Raw genomic sequence first — 17,761 nt, 5'->3', positions numbered from 1 at the left:
ATATCTGTGGTGGCTAGTACTTGGGACTATCGAAATAATATTATCTCTGTAGAGATGGCCAATACATAAACCAAATGAGATAATATAATAAATAAAGTAGCTCTGTCAAAGGAAAAGCTATACTCAGGGCAATTTAGATCAAATCATCTCACCAATAGTAGCGCAATACATTGAAGCAGTGAGATAACAATTGACTGGGCAATACTACATAAAAAATCATATATTAAACAGCTCTGTAGACTGCAATTTGATATTTCCAATTTAGACAGGTTCACTGCGAATCATATATGTATATATAGGTGGGACTCACTTGGGCCTGCATTATTAAGTATTGTCATAGTTGTGACAATAATGAAACATGTCGAAATCAAGCACCAAAAGGACAGGAATATTATTTGATTAACAATGTTGTTCAGTTGCATCGTTTATATGTATATTTATAAGGTACTAGTATTGGAAACTATGTTCAGTATACAATGTACTCGCAGGCACACATACACGGTACTCGATTGCATCCAGCATGTTGTACATTTGAGTTTTATTACAATAAAGCAACCTCATAATATGGCAGTTTTCGAGGCAACCGCTAATCCCGCGGAGCTGAAACAGTTTATTTGTTTTGTGGCGTAAAAGACGTGTGTATTTGTGTATTTAACCACTTCAATTAATTCACACCCTCAATTCGCTTAAGCGCGTAAGCGTTCTTTAATAAAACCAAACATGGCTGCCACCACGGTTTGACCTGACTCCACACAAAGAAGTTCGCTGATTCTGTTCTAAACTTTTTGGATTTCGGCATTCCCATGATTTATCCTTGGAAGGAAAAGATGTATAATAATAATGACCTCATAATAATGGAAATTTGTGAAAAAAAAATCATCTTTTGTAGACTCACCAGCAAACAGAAAAGGTTTTCACTGGCTATAGAGGGAAGACTTGGTACCGTCAAATATTACAAAGTAGTATCGTCACTACAGTTTTACACCTGATTCTGATCCTGTTCTGATTTCCATTCTGATAAGGATAAGATTTTGCATAAAAACAAAAGACAGAACAGTTGGTCACATGACCAAGTATAATATCTAACTCCATATTTGGTCCTTTGTCTCTCGTGCAGATTTGTTTTTGTCACATGCAGATAACTACAGTATTGGTTGATGTATATGCGGATTAGTAATTCTCCCACTTGGTAGTGTCAGGGTTTGAAATTTTAGATGAGAATGAGAGTTATTTTTAAATTGTTAAAGAAATTGGCCAAGTTTGGCTCAAATTATGACTTTTGTATTGGTAGCCTATATCTTTGACCTCTCATCTACGAAAGATTAGCTCGAGATAGCTAATACAATTTGACGTTTCAAGAATACATTCGTTGTCATGTGATATGCAAGACAGTGCTTATTGTATTTATGTAAATTTACCGCAGGCCGAGTGACGTTAGTAAGACCATAAGTGTGACTGTTACACTTGAAAAAATAATCACGTGATTAAATATACACTGAGATTACCAGTTCTTCTATTATACCAAAACAACAATAGCAACAAATAATATTACACGAGTATGATACGTTTTTTTTGCGTCATGTAAGCAGTTCTGTTTTTTGATGAGCTGTACTTTTTGACTGACTTTCCCAACATCAATATTCGAATCAAGCAGTCTTCTTTATGTAAACAACCCGTATGTGCATCTGAAATACGTAACTAGGAGGGGGGGGGGGGTAATAATCTCCGCAGTATCTTAACATCAAAATATTTTTGTTGTTTTACACAATAATTTCTCGATTTTTAGGAATTCCAGTAATTCGAATATTTATGCTTAGCAATTAATATCATACAATGTGTTTGTGATTTGAACCCAACACTAGTAATCATGTAATCATGGTTTCCGTTAATGTATTGATGGATGTAAAAATAAACATGCGTGATAATTGCACGAGAATTAACTACATGTAGCAAAACACCGATCATGTATGTAAGTCAGACGAAATCTTGAACACGTGCTCAAAAATACGCTGCAAAACGGGTGCATATAGCATCAACGCTCGTCAGGACCTCGGAACAAATGAATATGTTCATACCCGATTTAAAGCGATGACGTCGTCGTGTCGTGTTGGATATGGGTTCCATGCGACATGTACAACGCACGTAAAATTAGCATGACAATTTCGGCAACCAACATGAAGCAAGGGATAACAATGCTGAATGTTCAATTTGGAGTGCGAACATTTTAGAAAATATTGTTTGTGTTGTAATATAACAATGCTAGACAGTTGACCATTTTTTCAGCATAGCATATTTTAAACAAAATATCTAATTTTTCATATGAATGTTACGTTTTGTATTTGCACCGGCCGACGTGTAACGGGCTGATAGAGCAGATACACCACAAATATTTTTCTTTTTCTCTTAAAAATCAACAAAGTGATGTTTATGAGGTGAAAGCAAACCACAAATGTTTACTATCATATTACATATGTGTATGTAACACAATAAAAAAAACGATTAGTTAATTTTACCGTATTATTTATTGACGTAAAAGATAATAAATGGTTTGACCCTGCCACAGCATGCGGTGTCTCGGAATATAGCACGTCTATTAACAATCGCTTAGTCAGTAAGGAATGGTGCCGACACCGAGCACATAATTTGCTTAAGAGAACGATTTGATAGGTCACGGTCCCTTCATACGACATGATATTTGACCAATGAACCTCGATGTTTTTCAAGTTGGTGGTTAGCTAGATGACAAGCACATAACATGTCACTGTCTTGGAGTCTTGCTTGGTAACACGTGGTGCCAAATTATATATAGAATACTTCGGCGGTAAGTAACATGAAGGAACCTTGACAACTTACCTTCAACCTTCAAATAGAACTTCAAGTATATACTAGCCGGACTTTCTGTTAGCAACGTAACGTATCGGGTTTATACTGTCTATTCTAGTTGTAACCGTTGTTCGCGATCATTTCATTACGAATTATTAATACATGCCCGTAGCCAGGGGGTTTGGGGTTCAGACGACCCCCCCCCCACGCGCGCTCGAACGTCCGTTTTTTTCAATGCACAGTACTTGTTGAAAGGCGGATTAATTTGTATCACCAGCGGGGCTGGAAGTCCTAGAAAAATTGCTCATTTTGTCATAGAATAAAGATGAACCCTGCGACACGATACACTATGCCAATCCAAAAAGTGACGCCTGGTTGTTGCTCTGATAAACGGCGCCCGGAAGTCTCACTTGGCGGCCTGTGGATGACGCCGACCACGCGCCGGCACAGTCCCCTGATGTGAGGGTAGGCAAGGGGAGATAGCTGGTACAGGTTACAGAAAATAAAAAAGGCGCTTAAAATAAAGACGAAATAGATGTTCAATTTACAGATAAAACAAATTCATAATTACATTTTACAGTTTTTTAATATATTTGATAATTTGTTTCTAAGAATCAAGAGTCAAACAATTACACACACTGAATAATCCTCCGGTCAACGCGTTCTGATGTGACAAATCTTCTGGGTTTGTGTGACGCGCATGCGCGAATCAGGCCAGGAATTAATGTCGACCGTTAACATGCGATATTATTCTGATGTGATATACTTCCTGGTATTCTACTAAGAACAATGTTTGCCGAAGACACCAGCAGAACGCATTAAATAAAGTTTAGATAATATTGCGTAAATGTCATTGTCAAAGTCAGAATATTTGGTAACATCGTGTTAGCATGTATAATAACTTTTGACAAGTTTATAGTGACTAATTATAAAAAAAAAACAAGGCAAAACAGTGATCATCATGGTATGTTGTAAGGATTAGCTCTTAAGCTTACTGAAAATATACAGTTGTACATTTTCATTATTTTATTGACAAATTAACCATTAATTATAACAAGTTTTGTAAATGCGACTTGAATACTAATAATGTTTAGCTTCGCTGCCATCGAAGATGACACAGCAACGGATAACTGATTAACTGTCGTTCGTCCTTCAACAATTGCTTTTGCATCTTCTTCTTTAAAACCATTAGCCTGAGTGTTTTTATGTTTAGTATACCTTGGGTGAGTCTCTCTCAGATTTTGTGTCAATATTGTATTTTTCTGAATATTTTGGGTAATTTTTGTCAAAACTGCTATTTCCGACGACTTCTTGAAAACTACCAGCTCAATTCATTTGATACGTGTTATGTAGGTATCTTGGGTTAATCTCTTTTAGATATTTCCTTTTTGTGACGATATCAACTATACTCAATTCTTAGCAAATATTTCTTCAAAAAATGATACGTGGTCATTTTTGAGATGTTTGTGGAATCATCAATTGAAGGGAACTAGAAGAGACAACTTTTTCACATTTATTCTAGTAAAACCAAAACTTCCATGGCCGAATCACCCTACATTCGACAACTTTGTCCTCTGCCGTCGATGCACAAACAGAAGAACGTTTGTTTTCATTGAACAATGCACATTATTTACGAGAATCCACCAAACCGCGAAAAAAATTAAGGACTTCACTGCGCATGTGCAACGACCTCACCCGCAAGATTTAGCACACGGAAGATTTTTCGCTTGATTGAATGTCATTGGTTGAATGTCAATATCAGTAGTGTAACTATAGAGGGCAGGCTTCCGAATGTATCGCAGTACTAGTATATGATTTTCTGAGTAGTGAATACACAGTGAGAGTTTGCGTTAATTATGCGGTGGCTTTGGTTACCTGCTTGCTCGTAGACAGCATTAGAGTCAACCCATCGTGCTGTGTGCAGTTATTTTAGTGAATGGGTGTTATCTTTGAAAAGTAATCCCCCAGGTTCGATGGGAAGAATTCGGAACTCGTGTATCACAGGAGACGGGAATAATGTCATTTAAGGTAGCAGGAATGGAGTTGATTTAGGAATGCTATGTCTGTTGTCTCATTCAAAATCGTAATTTACCGTATAAAAGTCCGGATATAAAAGAACACAGTTGTCATCGGGAAAGCCACGACACACATTGTCCCCTCCTAAATAGTGTTCCATCCTTTCGTAACATTCCTGATTGATAAGTGTATACTGCCTAAAATGTCAAGTTCACACAGTCATATAGTGTTGCCATGCCAATAATACACTAATAACACTTATTCTGTTTATATATATATATTTTTTCTTCAATATTTCAAAAGTAGATTGGCATTATTCGCATGTTGATTATGGTTGTTGTTGTCATAGTAACAGTTACCACGTTTTAAGTTATATTCTACATTACTAAATAGTTGAAATGCAAATCGATAATATTTGAAATAAAACAAACAAACAAACAAACAAACAAACATTAGTCTTATGGAGCGTTACGTTGACCGACTTCCCCTTGGTAAGCGAGCTCATGTAAAAGACGGCGCACATCTATATCTGAAAAAAGAAAGGTAAACATGACTCATTTATGTGTTCTTTTTTGAAGCGTGAGCGACCGACAAAATCATAACATATACAGAAGAGGGTTGCACGCCTCTCCCGTTTCACCGAACTATTGTCAACTACCGCAGGGGCAACGGACGCCCAGCGCCAATAGAGACGACCCTGAAAGCGAAACAGCGTTTTGAACCTTCGATGTCGACTCATCCTAGAATTGCTTATCAGAACTCGACAACGCTTTATGTTAATTCTTTTTATTGCATTCACAAAAACTGTCTACGCACATTATTAGTTTATTTTTTTCGTTAAAGCACAGATACGACGACACATACCACCGCCATTGGACTTTTGAACATATCTTACCTTCGAGGTTCTCTATGATTGACCGAATAATAGGACTATTTGGATTCTCTGGCAATGTTTCTTCCAGAGGGGGCATGATGTTTACTACTTCCTCGTTATCTGTTGACAAATTGGTAGCCATAATTCATAAGATGTGTAATGTATCGTACTATAGTCATGCTCTTTTGCAACGAAACTTTCTGTGATGTGAATGGGTGTAAAGGACGCCACCTACAGTGTCGGTATTGTTTTAATAAGTATCTTATATTCTAATTGACGAACGACTACAAGCAAACAGTGTTGTATTGGAACGACATAGCTTACATCCACCTGCGCCTGTATGACGTCACAGACGCGCTTTGTCGCTAGTGGGCGCAATTTTTTCGGTAGTGGTACGGACTAAGATCTTGTTGAAAGCGAGCGAGCTAAGAAACTTGTTTTTGTTTCTCGAATAGTGTTACACACACGTATAAACGTGTAACCGTTTCGAAACTTTTACAGTAATACTTAACTTTTCACTACTTTTAAAGAGCGGTAGTCGTCGCGCCACGCATGCGCGAGATACATGGGTCTCATATAAACAAAGATGGCGACTTTGGCTTTTGCGCAGATCAACGAGTGCAAACTGAGACGTTATCAAACTTTAATTTAGATATGTTTTAGGTGATTGGAAGTTATCGAAGGAGTCACCGACGGTAATTAGTACAAGTCACGCCTAGGACAAATCTCATACTACTCTTAAAGGGTTATAGTCGTCGCTCCACGCATGCGCGAGATACATGGGTCTCATAGAAACAAAAATGGCGACTTTGGCTGTTACACAGATCAACAAGTACAAACTGAGACGTTATCAAGCTTTAATTTAGACATTTGTAGGTGATTGGAAGTTATCGAAGGAGTCACCGACGGTAATTAGTACAAGTCGCGCCAAGGTCAAATCTCATACTTTGATTTCCATTAGAAGAGCGCAATGGGTTGTGGAAAAACCAATGTTTATCAACACAACTGTCACACATGCGCGGCGCGACGACTAACGCCCTTTAAATCATTGCTTGATTCAGGTATCTATTGATCTCACTACATTGGAGGAAATATGTTTTCCATCTGTTTGTTGTTGGTCTTTCTGCCTGACTGCAGACAGGATAAATAGTTGTGGACGAATTTTGTGACATTTTCAGGAGGGTTAATCTTGATAAAATGTAAAATCAACTTGATTCTGGAAGAGACATGGAATTGGTTGCCATGGAAACAGGTTTACGTGGAAGGAGCTTCGTCAATTGCAGATAACTCACAATAATATTGACCGATTTTTTTTGACATTTTCAGCAAGGGTTACCCATGAAACTTGTCTCGATCAATTAGATTTTGGGGAAGATCTGCAACCGGTTGCCATGGAGAAATTTTTCACCATTGCGAGATCATCATTTTGCAGGCACAGTATAGATTAACGCTTTCGGAGTGCCATTTATTTGGTGGTTTTACCAACCACAGCGATGTAGTTCGGGAAATGACACCCCCATAACCTTAATTACCCAACTAACATCTTTTGACCATCGTTTTGTAGGTTCTACAGTGAGGTGGTAACATGTATAATTTGATAGATACCCGAAATTTGAGCTTTGGTCGTCACACATGGAATTTCAATCGCGCATTGTATCAACATGACATTGAAGTAGAACTGATATTAGTTGCATACTTGCCTGGTAGGGTTATCTTGAAATTGGGTAAAGTCAAATCGTCCATGTCTTTAATAAGACCTAGCTTTACAAAACTTTTTAATAATAAGGACCCGAGCTCATCTAGAATAAATATAGTAGAAAATCTGTTATCTGTAGATAGCCTTGCCTTTTCCTTTAAGTCTAGGTCTACAGCATAGTGCTCTCAGATGAAAGAGCTCGGCAAATGTAAGAAAATGCAATGTACAGTTTTGGTACAGTACTGGTGTGAAAAATTGAAAAAGTGATTTCATCTATAATTTTGTTGAACTTCAGATATGATAGCATACATGTACAGGTGTCGAACATATCAAATAGTTGTCATGACAACAGAAAAGAAAATATTCATTTTTGTATTTTTCTACCAAATGCTCATTTCTCGTTTATTTTATACAATTTATCAATGTAAGTAGGTTATATAGGTATAGGTTTTATATAACCTGTTGACCACAAAATATGAACAAATAAATATCATTCTAGTTTTAACGATCAAATATTTTTTATTTATTTTACGCAAATTTGAAATGATTCATATCAGTATTTCTCACGTTATAGATAAAAGCATTTTCTCAGTTTTTCACTACCCACAATCCTTTGCTGGAGAAGTAAGCTGTCTAAAATACTAGTATAAAGCGAGACACTCGCAATGGTACTGTGAGCGTTCCCCAATACAATAGCAGTGCGCCATGCTGGTACCGTGAGCTTTTGACAATCGCGTAAAGAAATAGCAATGGCTTAATCAGGATTTCCTAATGAACACTGTTTGCTGGGTAACACCCATGACATGTAAAATCGCCATCATCGTCCATGCATACAAAGAAAGGCACCTAAATGACATCTATAAATTGTCTTTTTGGAATTTTATATAACAGCTACTATATATGAACATTTAACATTTAATGGGTGAGGTGAGGAATATGAATATGTACGAAATAAACACAACTTGAGACCAATGATAGCAAGTTCAATTCAGAAAGAAGCAACCTTAAACAGTTTAAACAGTCACTGCCATATAAAACCATCACTATAAAATGACAGGCAGGACTAAAAACCCCGGATGAAAACCGGATCAAATCGTAAGACTTTGAAAACGAATAATAGACTAAAGAATCTGTGGGTGATGGGATTTCCGCCCAAACTATGAAAAGGGTAAAAGCTTACTCGTAATTTTTGAAAAAAATGGTCATAAATCACATGAAAATGCTCATTGATTTATTGTGAACAATCATGTAGCTAGTCCATGGCACAATGAAATAGCATTATTTACTAATAGTTTTCAAATATCGCCATTTTTAGAACAATTCCATAGAACATAATGCATTTGTTGGAACTTTTGAAATTAAAAACCCAGATTTATATATTAATTCAGTACAACAAAAGTACTCCGTAATTAACAATGCATGATTTTTCAACCTATGTCAAGATCCTACAATTTGAGACATGGAACAATATCTCGGCTATTATTTTTTAGAACGATAATGGTTCTAGGTTACCTGGAAAGTGGTCGATTCCCGGGCTAAAATAGCGACAGGTAAACCCCAACTCACGTAAGCCGACATATGCTATTAATAATACTCACTTTTTTGTTCATCTTCTACAGCATTATCGTTTTTATAGACAGGCATACCAGCAATAACGCGACCCAGCATTCCATTGTTTCGCCCAGTTGACTTCCAAATATCATTATCAGTATAATCTAAACAAATAACTGGTATTAATTCGTCACATCACCACCATGTTGTGTGGGTCTCACGCGACGTGTGCAACGAATGTCAAATGCCCACTAACGCGTGTTGTGTGATGACTGTTCAATCTAATTGAAGTGCATCGTACAAGAGACGCAAGATTTACTGAATAACAGGGAATAACATATTGCTGTTGGCATGGTATGGTATATTGGTATAATTAATAGGTAGACAAAGAGCGGCATTTCAATGGAATACCTATTTAATGCACATCGACATCAAATGTTACCCAGTAACTAACTATAATATATGTGCAGTATTACGTAATAGTCATTACATCTATCGAGTGATAAAATACATTTACCATAGTGTTTCCTATTGTGTCTGTCGGCCACTATCTGGGTCACACCCCACACCATTACCATTAACATTAATATCTTTCTCCATTGTTTCATGATCGACGTTTACGGTCCAAGTCCCAACCAAGGCAGCTCCACTGGTAACAGCTGTTTAAGAAGCGTATGGAAGTGAGCGTCCAGTTACAATCGAGGCAGCTCTGTCGTTCTGACACCTGTAAGCTTTAAGTGTAACAGATCTCGCAAGGTGACAATGTACCTTAAGCAGAATGAAAACAACATATCGAATGTATCAATGGATCTGTGTCCACTAGAGTACGAAATTGGGATATGCATATTCAATTAATTCATATATAATGTATATTTCCTGCGCCTTGCTGAGATGTACACAGATGTATTATAAATGTACCCATGTACACTCACCTGTTTATTATTCTGCAGGCTACGACAAAACTGTGTCGCTATACAATTCTACGGAACATATAAAAAACATCAGATTAATTCAAGGTTTGTTTTAATCCAAAGAGGAAATTATGGCTAACCTTCGTCGAAAGATTATTGACGATTAAAGTTGGTATTACTAAATAATTGGTGAATCGATGTAATATTAAATATTGGATAATATTATCGACATGATTGTAATCATTAAAGAGTAAAGGCGTACAGCAGATATAGCTAGTGATTAATTGCCCAGGATTTATATTCTGATGATCAGAAACTTGGTTGTTTCAAGTCCAACCACTCAATGAGAACATGCGTGACATACGTATTATACATTCAAACTGAAACGAAGTAGTACTTTCTCGGTCACTATACGGTTTTCACATTTATGTCAGCGTTTCTGTCACAAAGAACGCCTATCACGATTACTCGACACACTATGATGCGGCAAACTAACAATAAGAAGACGTGTAATCTTTGTATGTACCGTTTGTCAGAACAGAATTATTTAAACATACTTTAAACAAAAATTTTCCACGCTTTGCATAATGTGCTTCATTACCATAAAATTTGACATGCGCAAACCGAATCTCTGACGTCACAGGATATTATTTGAAAGTTCAGTTCACCTTTTGTCGAATAGATAATGCGAATAACAGTTTTATATTTTATTTTGACATTTTTATCGATAATACAAGTGAATTGTCTTTATCGTAAAATTGATATCTTTTTTTTTTAAATGAACTGACGAAGGTAATAACACGCCCAGTTATACAGGCAGCATGGACACATGTGCAGTTCAATATTTCATCTAAGGGAAACTATATAACGATTTTAGTTTAAAAATACTAATTAAGATTACACATTCTAAGCGCAATATATTCAACAGTATAAAACTGTTAAGTTGACGTGAAGAAAATACCAATGTATAACTCTCTGAATATTCTGTGTATTAAGGTAGCGAGACTATTATTTGCATTGAAAATTACGATTTTCACATTTATTTATTAATTGGTGAAATGCACTATAAACTTTCATCTGATAAAGTAAACGTAACCTAGAATGTCATGTAAGTTGGTTAAAATGTTGATTTTCTGAAGGGAAGCAAGGCAGCTTCAGTAGTGTTTTCCAAAATCAACAACACAGGTTTAATCTGTGTGCCTATAAGTTTCAAAGATTAACTCACGACAAAGCAATGTTAGGATGTGTTATCAGTAGCTATCTGACACACAATGAGTGTTTCCAAACATTTGAGTGGATTGTCTCCGCCCCTGTTTATTTCACAGATTAGTCATTTGCATATGAATGTATCAGACACAAGGTCACACAGCCACTGAAAAAAACATTGATTTTGGTGTTTTCATCTGCCGATTTTATTGAATTATAGCCAGCCCATTCCTTTATTTTTTGGTTTCCAATAGCCTTACACATTTGGATACACCCTACATATGTTAAAACAGACCTTGAAGGAAAAACAAATCGTCTGTGCCGATAAACAAGCTTGAAAATCTTTGCTGTGACTTCATGGACGTTTTCTAGGAGTTTATGTTTTTCAAAATACAAGGTCTTTAACAAAAAATAACGTATACTTATTGTCATCAGATTAACACCAAATTTTCACAGCTTTAAGGTGACAATGAGAGGAACTTGAATGTGTCCAGACAAACTATTTCATGGATTATTTACCAATGTGTTGTGGTTTGAGTTGGGGGGCAATGCGACTAAAACAGAAATTAAAATTCAGGACACTACTTTTCAAAACGCGCTGCTTGAATAAAACTGACCAGACACATTCAATTTACCAGACTATTGAACAACTAGGAAAAGTGAAAAAAAACCTTCTTATCACCTGCATAAATGCGTAATTATTTTTTTTTTACAAAAAAAGTATTTTTTCACTTTTGATTGAGTAACGCACCGTAGAATGCAGATACGGGCATGGCAAACACACCTTTGAACAGCTTGAAGTCTGGCGATTACAAAAATACATACTTTCCTATTTGTAGTCGTTTGGTCACAAATAGAAGATGAAAACAAGTATGCATATAATAGTCCCGCTACCTTAATTGTTGGAAAGTTTAGATCTAGGAGAACATGCATTTCGTGTCATTGTTTTCCAAGCACCTTAATGTTTGCTGGAGTTTTTTCTTCACACATTTTGTTGACCCACACACTGGGTTAATAGGATTTAACATATACTCGAGATATATGTACTATCAATATAAAATATGCACGCATTATTTCAATAAATCTCTAATCATGTTCATTGCGTATTTGTATCGTCAAATTCCCTAAAACTAATTACGAGTTTGTAATATACAAATTGAACTTCATTTTATTACTTCTTAGTTATTCATTATTTTCTAATATTGTCAACTCAGGATACATGCGTTGCGAACTGCGTAGTAGAAACCTTGAAAATGATTGGAAAAAAAAAACGTGCCGTGCTTCACCAATTCTGCACAGACCACTGCATTTCGAATACTGCTGTAATTAAAATGGAATTGAGAAATGATCCTGGAAACAAGCAAAAAATAATGGTGCTTAGAAATGGCTGTTAATAAAATATAAACCAATTAGACACACTGTCCCAGGTGAATTACACGGGAATTATATACCGCTTTCTTTTCAATTCGACGATATAACGACATCATTGAAACATTACAATAGTTGCAGAAAGCAGAGGGAGGACAATCGCTATAGAGGTATAGTATACTTTTTCAATGCTGGATGTTTATGCTATTCAGACTTTCAGGACAGAATTACCTTTGTATTCACTTGTTATCAGCGTTGCATCATCGCCGCCTAATAGAATCATAATTATATAGATATAATAATTTCTTAAACATATCATTGGCTGGTGAACTTCTTGGACAAATGCCAACAATGTATTAACTCGTGATATATTATTATACAGACTGGGAGTATAAATATCACAGATGGACGCTACTAAATCAGTAACTTAAACGACAAACTGAAGTATTATAATAAATATTGTTTAGTTCTAAGAAAACAAAATTCAATTCATTGGCTATGTAGTATGAATATATTTCTAGGTAATTTGGCTTGCGTTACGTCGTTAATAAGTTCGCAGTGCCCGATTTCCTTGTTTAAAATAAAAGCAACAAGAAATAATCCATACTAAAAACTATCGAATCGCTGTTAAGGAAGCCTTGTTCACAATATCAAACATAGCGTTTGCCACCGAATTACGCCTACTCGAGTACTTTTGGCATTATTGTATGATGACAAGAAATTATATAAAAAACACCGGTGAACATAACACATATATAGTATAGACAGCTAAAAATTCAAATGGGTAAAAAATATAAGTAATTTAAAACTCCCTCACATACTAAAATCTTAACATTTGATTATGAAAATGTTGCTTTCATAAATGTGTGAAATTGTCACGATATGTTATATAAGTTCAAGATAGCACGTGATAACGCGCTGCTGACTGCAATGAGGTACTTGCACCGCGGACAGAAACAGTGCATTCAACATATTATTAAAATATAGTAAGAGGTTTCAGCAATCAGAATATCAATTTATCCAACTTATATAGCAGCTGATTGGTTGGATAAAATCAGATTTCAGATTTTGCATTGTTTACTACATTAAAATACAAATAGGTAAAATCAGCAATCTCTGGATGTTGCAATTACAATAAAAGTAACCCAATTTACATATTATCAATCTGAATATATTTGACGTTTTATTCATTGAAAAATTCCCATTATTTTATTACGTCACCAACAACACTCACTTAAACATTTCACTATGATGTAAATAACAATCCAAAAATTAAGATTCGATTTTAACACGTTAATATTGTAACTGAAATGAAATCATTTTTATTCAATAATAAAGAAACCACATTGACTGATTTCTACAAACTTACTTAGTTATTTCGTTTGTGTGGCGCCAGATTACGTTCTTTAATCTTGAAATTAATCTGTTACATAATACTAATACCATACTTACTTAACTAATTGGATACATATACGTATAACGAAGATGATATACTATGCATCGGTTTCACAGCCCGCTAACCCATCGAAATCTTTAGTCGACTTCAATCTACCTTTGAATACACGGTCGCAGTTTACCAACAGTTATATGGCATAACTACTATATTCACGCGGTTTGTTTAATCCAGCTCCATTCTTGAAATTATACGCATTCGGATTTATGACGACAGAACCATTGTTGAATAGGTTGCCGCACAAAAAACAATATTTATTCTCAATCATGTATTTTATGCTGTTGGGTTTTCTTGATTATAGATGTTTGCTAAATGCTTAACTAAGCTCGTAAAATTTAGTTCATGGAGTTATCTTAGTACTAATATTTTAAAATGAAATGGAAAAAGCTTCAGTGTATGGGTTCGCACGTACTGCTGTTGACACAACTTGCCATTAAATCACAGATAATTATGACGTTAAATTCCTTATATATTTGTTTCAGGCTTTCTAATGTAACTACAGGCAAGCGAATTACAACACTTAACAAGGCAGACGCCCTCCTTATAATTCCAAACTGACTGTCTAAAAAGTAGCTAGTAACTTGTTGGTAATACACATGCCAATTCTCGTACTTTAAAAACAACATGTGGTATATACGTACAAATCAACACAGTTAAGAATGCTATCGGAAACAATTCTGTCCTCGAACAGTCACAATCACGATGTAAAAAATCAATGGTTGCCGTTCTATAACCGGTAGTCAAGCATAAACTGGGTGCATCTAATAATAATAATAATAATAATCTGTATTCCAATATCGAAATACATTTACATGTATTTGATTACAATTGAATCAACGGAACTGTGAAACCTCTGGGGTATTTAATATCTCTCTTTTTTAAAATTATTGTTATGCTCGGCGAGAATCTCAACATTGAATATCACTATTGACTCCCTCGACTGTGCATGTGTAAATTGCAAATGAAGTGATGTCGGTACTGGATATAATGCATTTTACTGTGCAATCTTATTTTACATTTTGGACTATATTTTATTCGTGTCAGTATACACGTTTTCGATTGTTGCAATAGTTGGCTAGCTTTGTAAATATGTCTTACATTTTACATCGACACGGAACGGAAGTACCGTCTTGATTGAGCCCTAGTTATTTAATCAAAACAGATTGTACGTATTCATTCTAACTAGGTATATATCCGAATCTGACGTTTCAGTATTTGGCGTTTACTTTCTATATTCAACGAGTTATAAATAATGCATTACCCTACCGTAATAAAACGTATGCTAGTTCGTTCGTTACGCATTTATCTAATAAAAAGGGAAGAACATTTCATCGCAATAACTTGTTTCAAATGTGTCACATTATTAAGTATGTGGTCTCACATCATTCAACTTTTCAATGCGAAATCTATTTTGAGGAGAAAAATACAGAAACATGGACATTTTCAGACAATTGCCCAAGGACCCATGTTAAAGTTTCATAAAAATAATAATTCGCCATTAACTCGATTTGGTTAAATTTGGTAAAGCGAAAAAAATTACATATAATAAAGACGTTGCATTTTCATACATTATTGTTTTTACTAGGATTGTAAAATTTATTAATATTTCTTATTTTCGAAATAAATTTAATTTATGTTTTTGCAGAACATAACATAACCCGTTCTCTAAATGGGGTGTGTTCAAATCCATGGTCATCCATAGTTGTGCTTTCTGACTTGTGTTTTATATTTAAATATTGTACCCACATCAGTGCAATATCTAGTTATTGCCCGCCGCGGGCTAGATAGATACTAAGTCATAATTCTTGTTAATTAGAGACAGTGACTGTCTCCTGACCTTTGTATTTTATAGAAAATACTCAAAAGTGACAATACGTATTTAAATTGCATATTTCGTATCACTTGTTCTCAAATCATCGCACTATTTATTAATGAACGAAATATCTTATTACTATGTTGCCTAAGTAACTCATGAGCGAAATAATCTGAAAGGACATGTACATTAATGTTATATTTTTATATAACGCTGCTGCTTAAAAAATAAATATTTACTAAAAATACATAACCTAAAAATCAAGTTTTTCGCCAATACGATGTTTTTTGAAAAAAAAACTGCCGTAAAATTGCAATATGTAGGAAGCCATGTTATAATAGAGTATAGATATAGTATCATTCATCAAAACAAAAATTCGTGACAAAAATCCATTCTTAACCTACATGTGATTATTATTATCATATGATACTAAACGAAATTTTGAGATATGGCGAAAGGCGTTTTATTACAAGTATATAAACAGTGAATGGCTAAAGAATCGCCATTTTCATGGATGTTTGACCCGTTTTTTATGCGTGTTTATTAAGTTATTTGGTGATTGACTATTTTGTATCTGCATATTTTTTTAATAATAGCATAAAATATTGTCAACGTTAAGAAAATATGAATATCTGTTTTCTAGGTCGCCAACTCATCTCGCTCAAAATGTGATAAAATGTAATAGGAAATGATAATAGTGCAAATTCTGGGAAAATATCCAACGACTAGCATAAGAGTTATTAGGAATAAATAACAATATTGTCATGCACACATTAGTTCAATCAGTTTGTCAATTCCATTTCAGGAATAATTTCATAATATTGGAGAATGAAGGTTTCCTATACCACTACAGTGCTCATCCTATTCCTGTCACTCAGTGTACTAACCATGGGTAAACCGTTAACAGCCGATGGTCAAACAGAAAACGCCGGTACAGGAGGGAGGAGACTACTGCAAGTGAGACGCAGAGTGGTACCTTATAACGTTGACTTAGATGAGGAACCTTTTGAAACACACGTCATGGTGCCAAGACAACACATGTGGGGTCGGGATGTCAACAAATAATATGGCTGATCCACGTTTATTTGACTATCGACTGAATTATTAATCAGTAGTAATTGCAACACATCGACCCAAACGAAACGTAACTACAGTATATCACAATAGTACATTACTAGGTGTCAGCAGAAAATTTTTCTTCATCTTTAATAAATTCTCTTGTTATGTCAACATAGTAGGCTTGTAATTACTGCTTTTTTTACATTGATTTCAACAACAAAACACATAACCAATTTCAATTGTTCGCTCCTGTAAACGATTCACAAATGGTGATTATCTTTAATTCCTTGGAAAATAACGAAAATAATGTCTTGGACGGTGCTCTGTAACATTGCGTCATGATTCAATAAATTGACGAATATAGAAGTGAGGATGGACCATTACTTTCTGGGGGAGGGAAGGGAGGGGGCTTTAAAATATGTAAATAGTGGTATTCAATCCATTGTATTATATTAATAATAAAAGGCAACGCGATGCAGGGTATCATATATTGATCATTGATTATGCATCACAGAAGTCAGAAGAATTAAAATTGAATTACTTGACACTCGGGAACTGAGCATGGGATAGCTTATATGCAGCGCACACACCAGAATAGTTTGATCTATGACTATTGGTGGATATATGCTTGTTATTGTCAGTGCGTGCATGGTGTCAGCAATTCATGTTGTTTAAAAGATATGTTTCATTTCAATGTCGTGTTAATTAAGTCACCAATAGAAATTGACATCAATGATTTCAAATAATTGCTCTGTCTCGAGCAGTGTCCATTTCTATAAAGGAAATAATAGTATGTGACGTTTGTATACGAGGTTTATTATCTGAACGATTACAATATCAAGATACTGTAGCCACACTAGTGCAATATCTAGATATTGTCCGCCTCGAGCTATATACTTACAAACTCGTCTTGTGACCTTTATATATTTATAGAATACACCATTCTGAAATGACTGCACAAATGAAAAAGACTTATATAGTGTCACTAATC

At 35.2% G+C, this 17,761-nt stretch overlaps 1 protein-coding gene and 1 long non-coding RNA gene across 2 annotated transcripts; one reads left to right on the top strand and one right to left on the bottom strand.

Annotated features, from left to right (window-relative positions):
• Nucleotides 1-5,097: 5,097 nt before the first annotated feature.
• On the bottom strand, nucleotides 5,098-9,715 carry LOC144349224 (uncharacterized). The gene is made up of 5 exons (XM_078007875.2): nucleotides 9,478-9,715; nucleotides 9,008-9,124; nucleotides 7,414-7,512; nucleotides 5,735-5,833; nucleotides 5,098-5,368 (listed from the first exon to the last, which is right to left on the bottom strand). Exons 1-5 carry the CDS (start codon nucleotides 9,566-9,568, stop codon nucleotides 5,298-5,300), a joined length of 477 nt encoding a protein of 158 aa, XP_077864001.2. The 5' UTR covers nucleotides 9,569-9,715; the 3' UTR covers nucleotides 5,098-5,297.
• Nucleotides 9,716-12,548: 2,833 nt separating this feature from the next.
• On the top strand, nucleotides 12,549-16,945 carry LOC146730280 (uncharacterized). The gene is made up of 2 exons (XR_014927407.1): nucleotides 12,549-12,615; nucleotides 16,517-16,945. It is a non-coding gene; the product is annotated as an uncharacterized LOC146730280 (long non-coding RNA).
• The last annotated feature ends 816 nt before the right edge of the window (nucleotides 16,946-17,761 follow it).

This window comes from Saccoglossus kowalevskii, chromosome 19 (assembly GCF_978046115.1).
Source record: "Saccoglossus kowalevskii chromosome 19, keSacKowa6.1, whole genome shotgun sequence".
In the NCBI taxonomy this organism is placed as follows: domain Eukaryota; kingdom Metazoa; phylum Hemichordata; class Enteropneusta; family Harrimaniidae; genus Saccoglossus; species Saccoglossus kowalevskii.
Note: the sequence above shows the minus strand (reverse complement) of the source record. Positions and strands in the feature narration are given on the sequence as shown.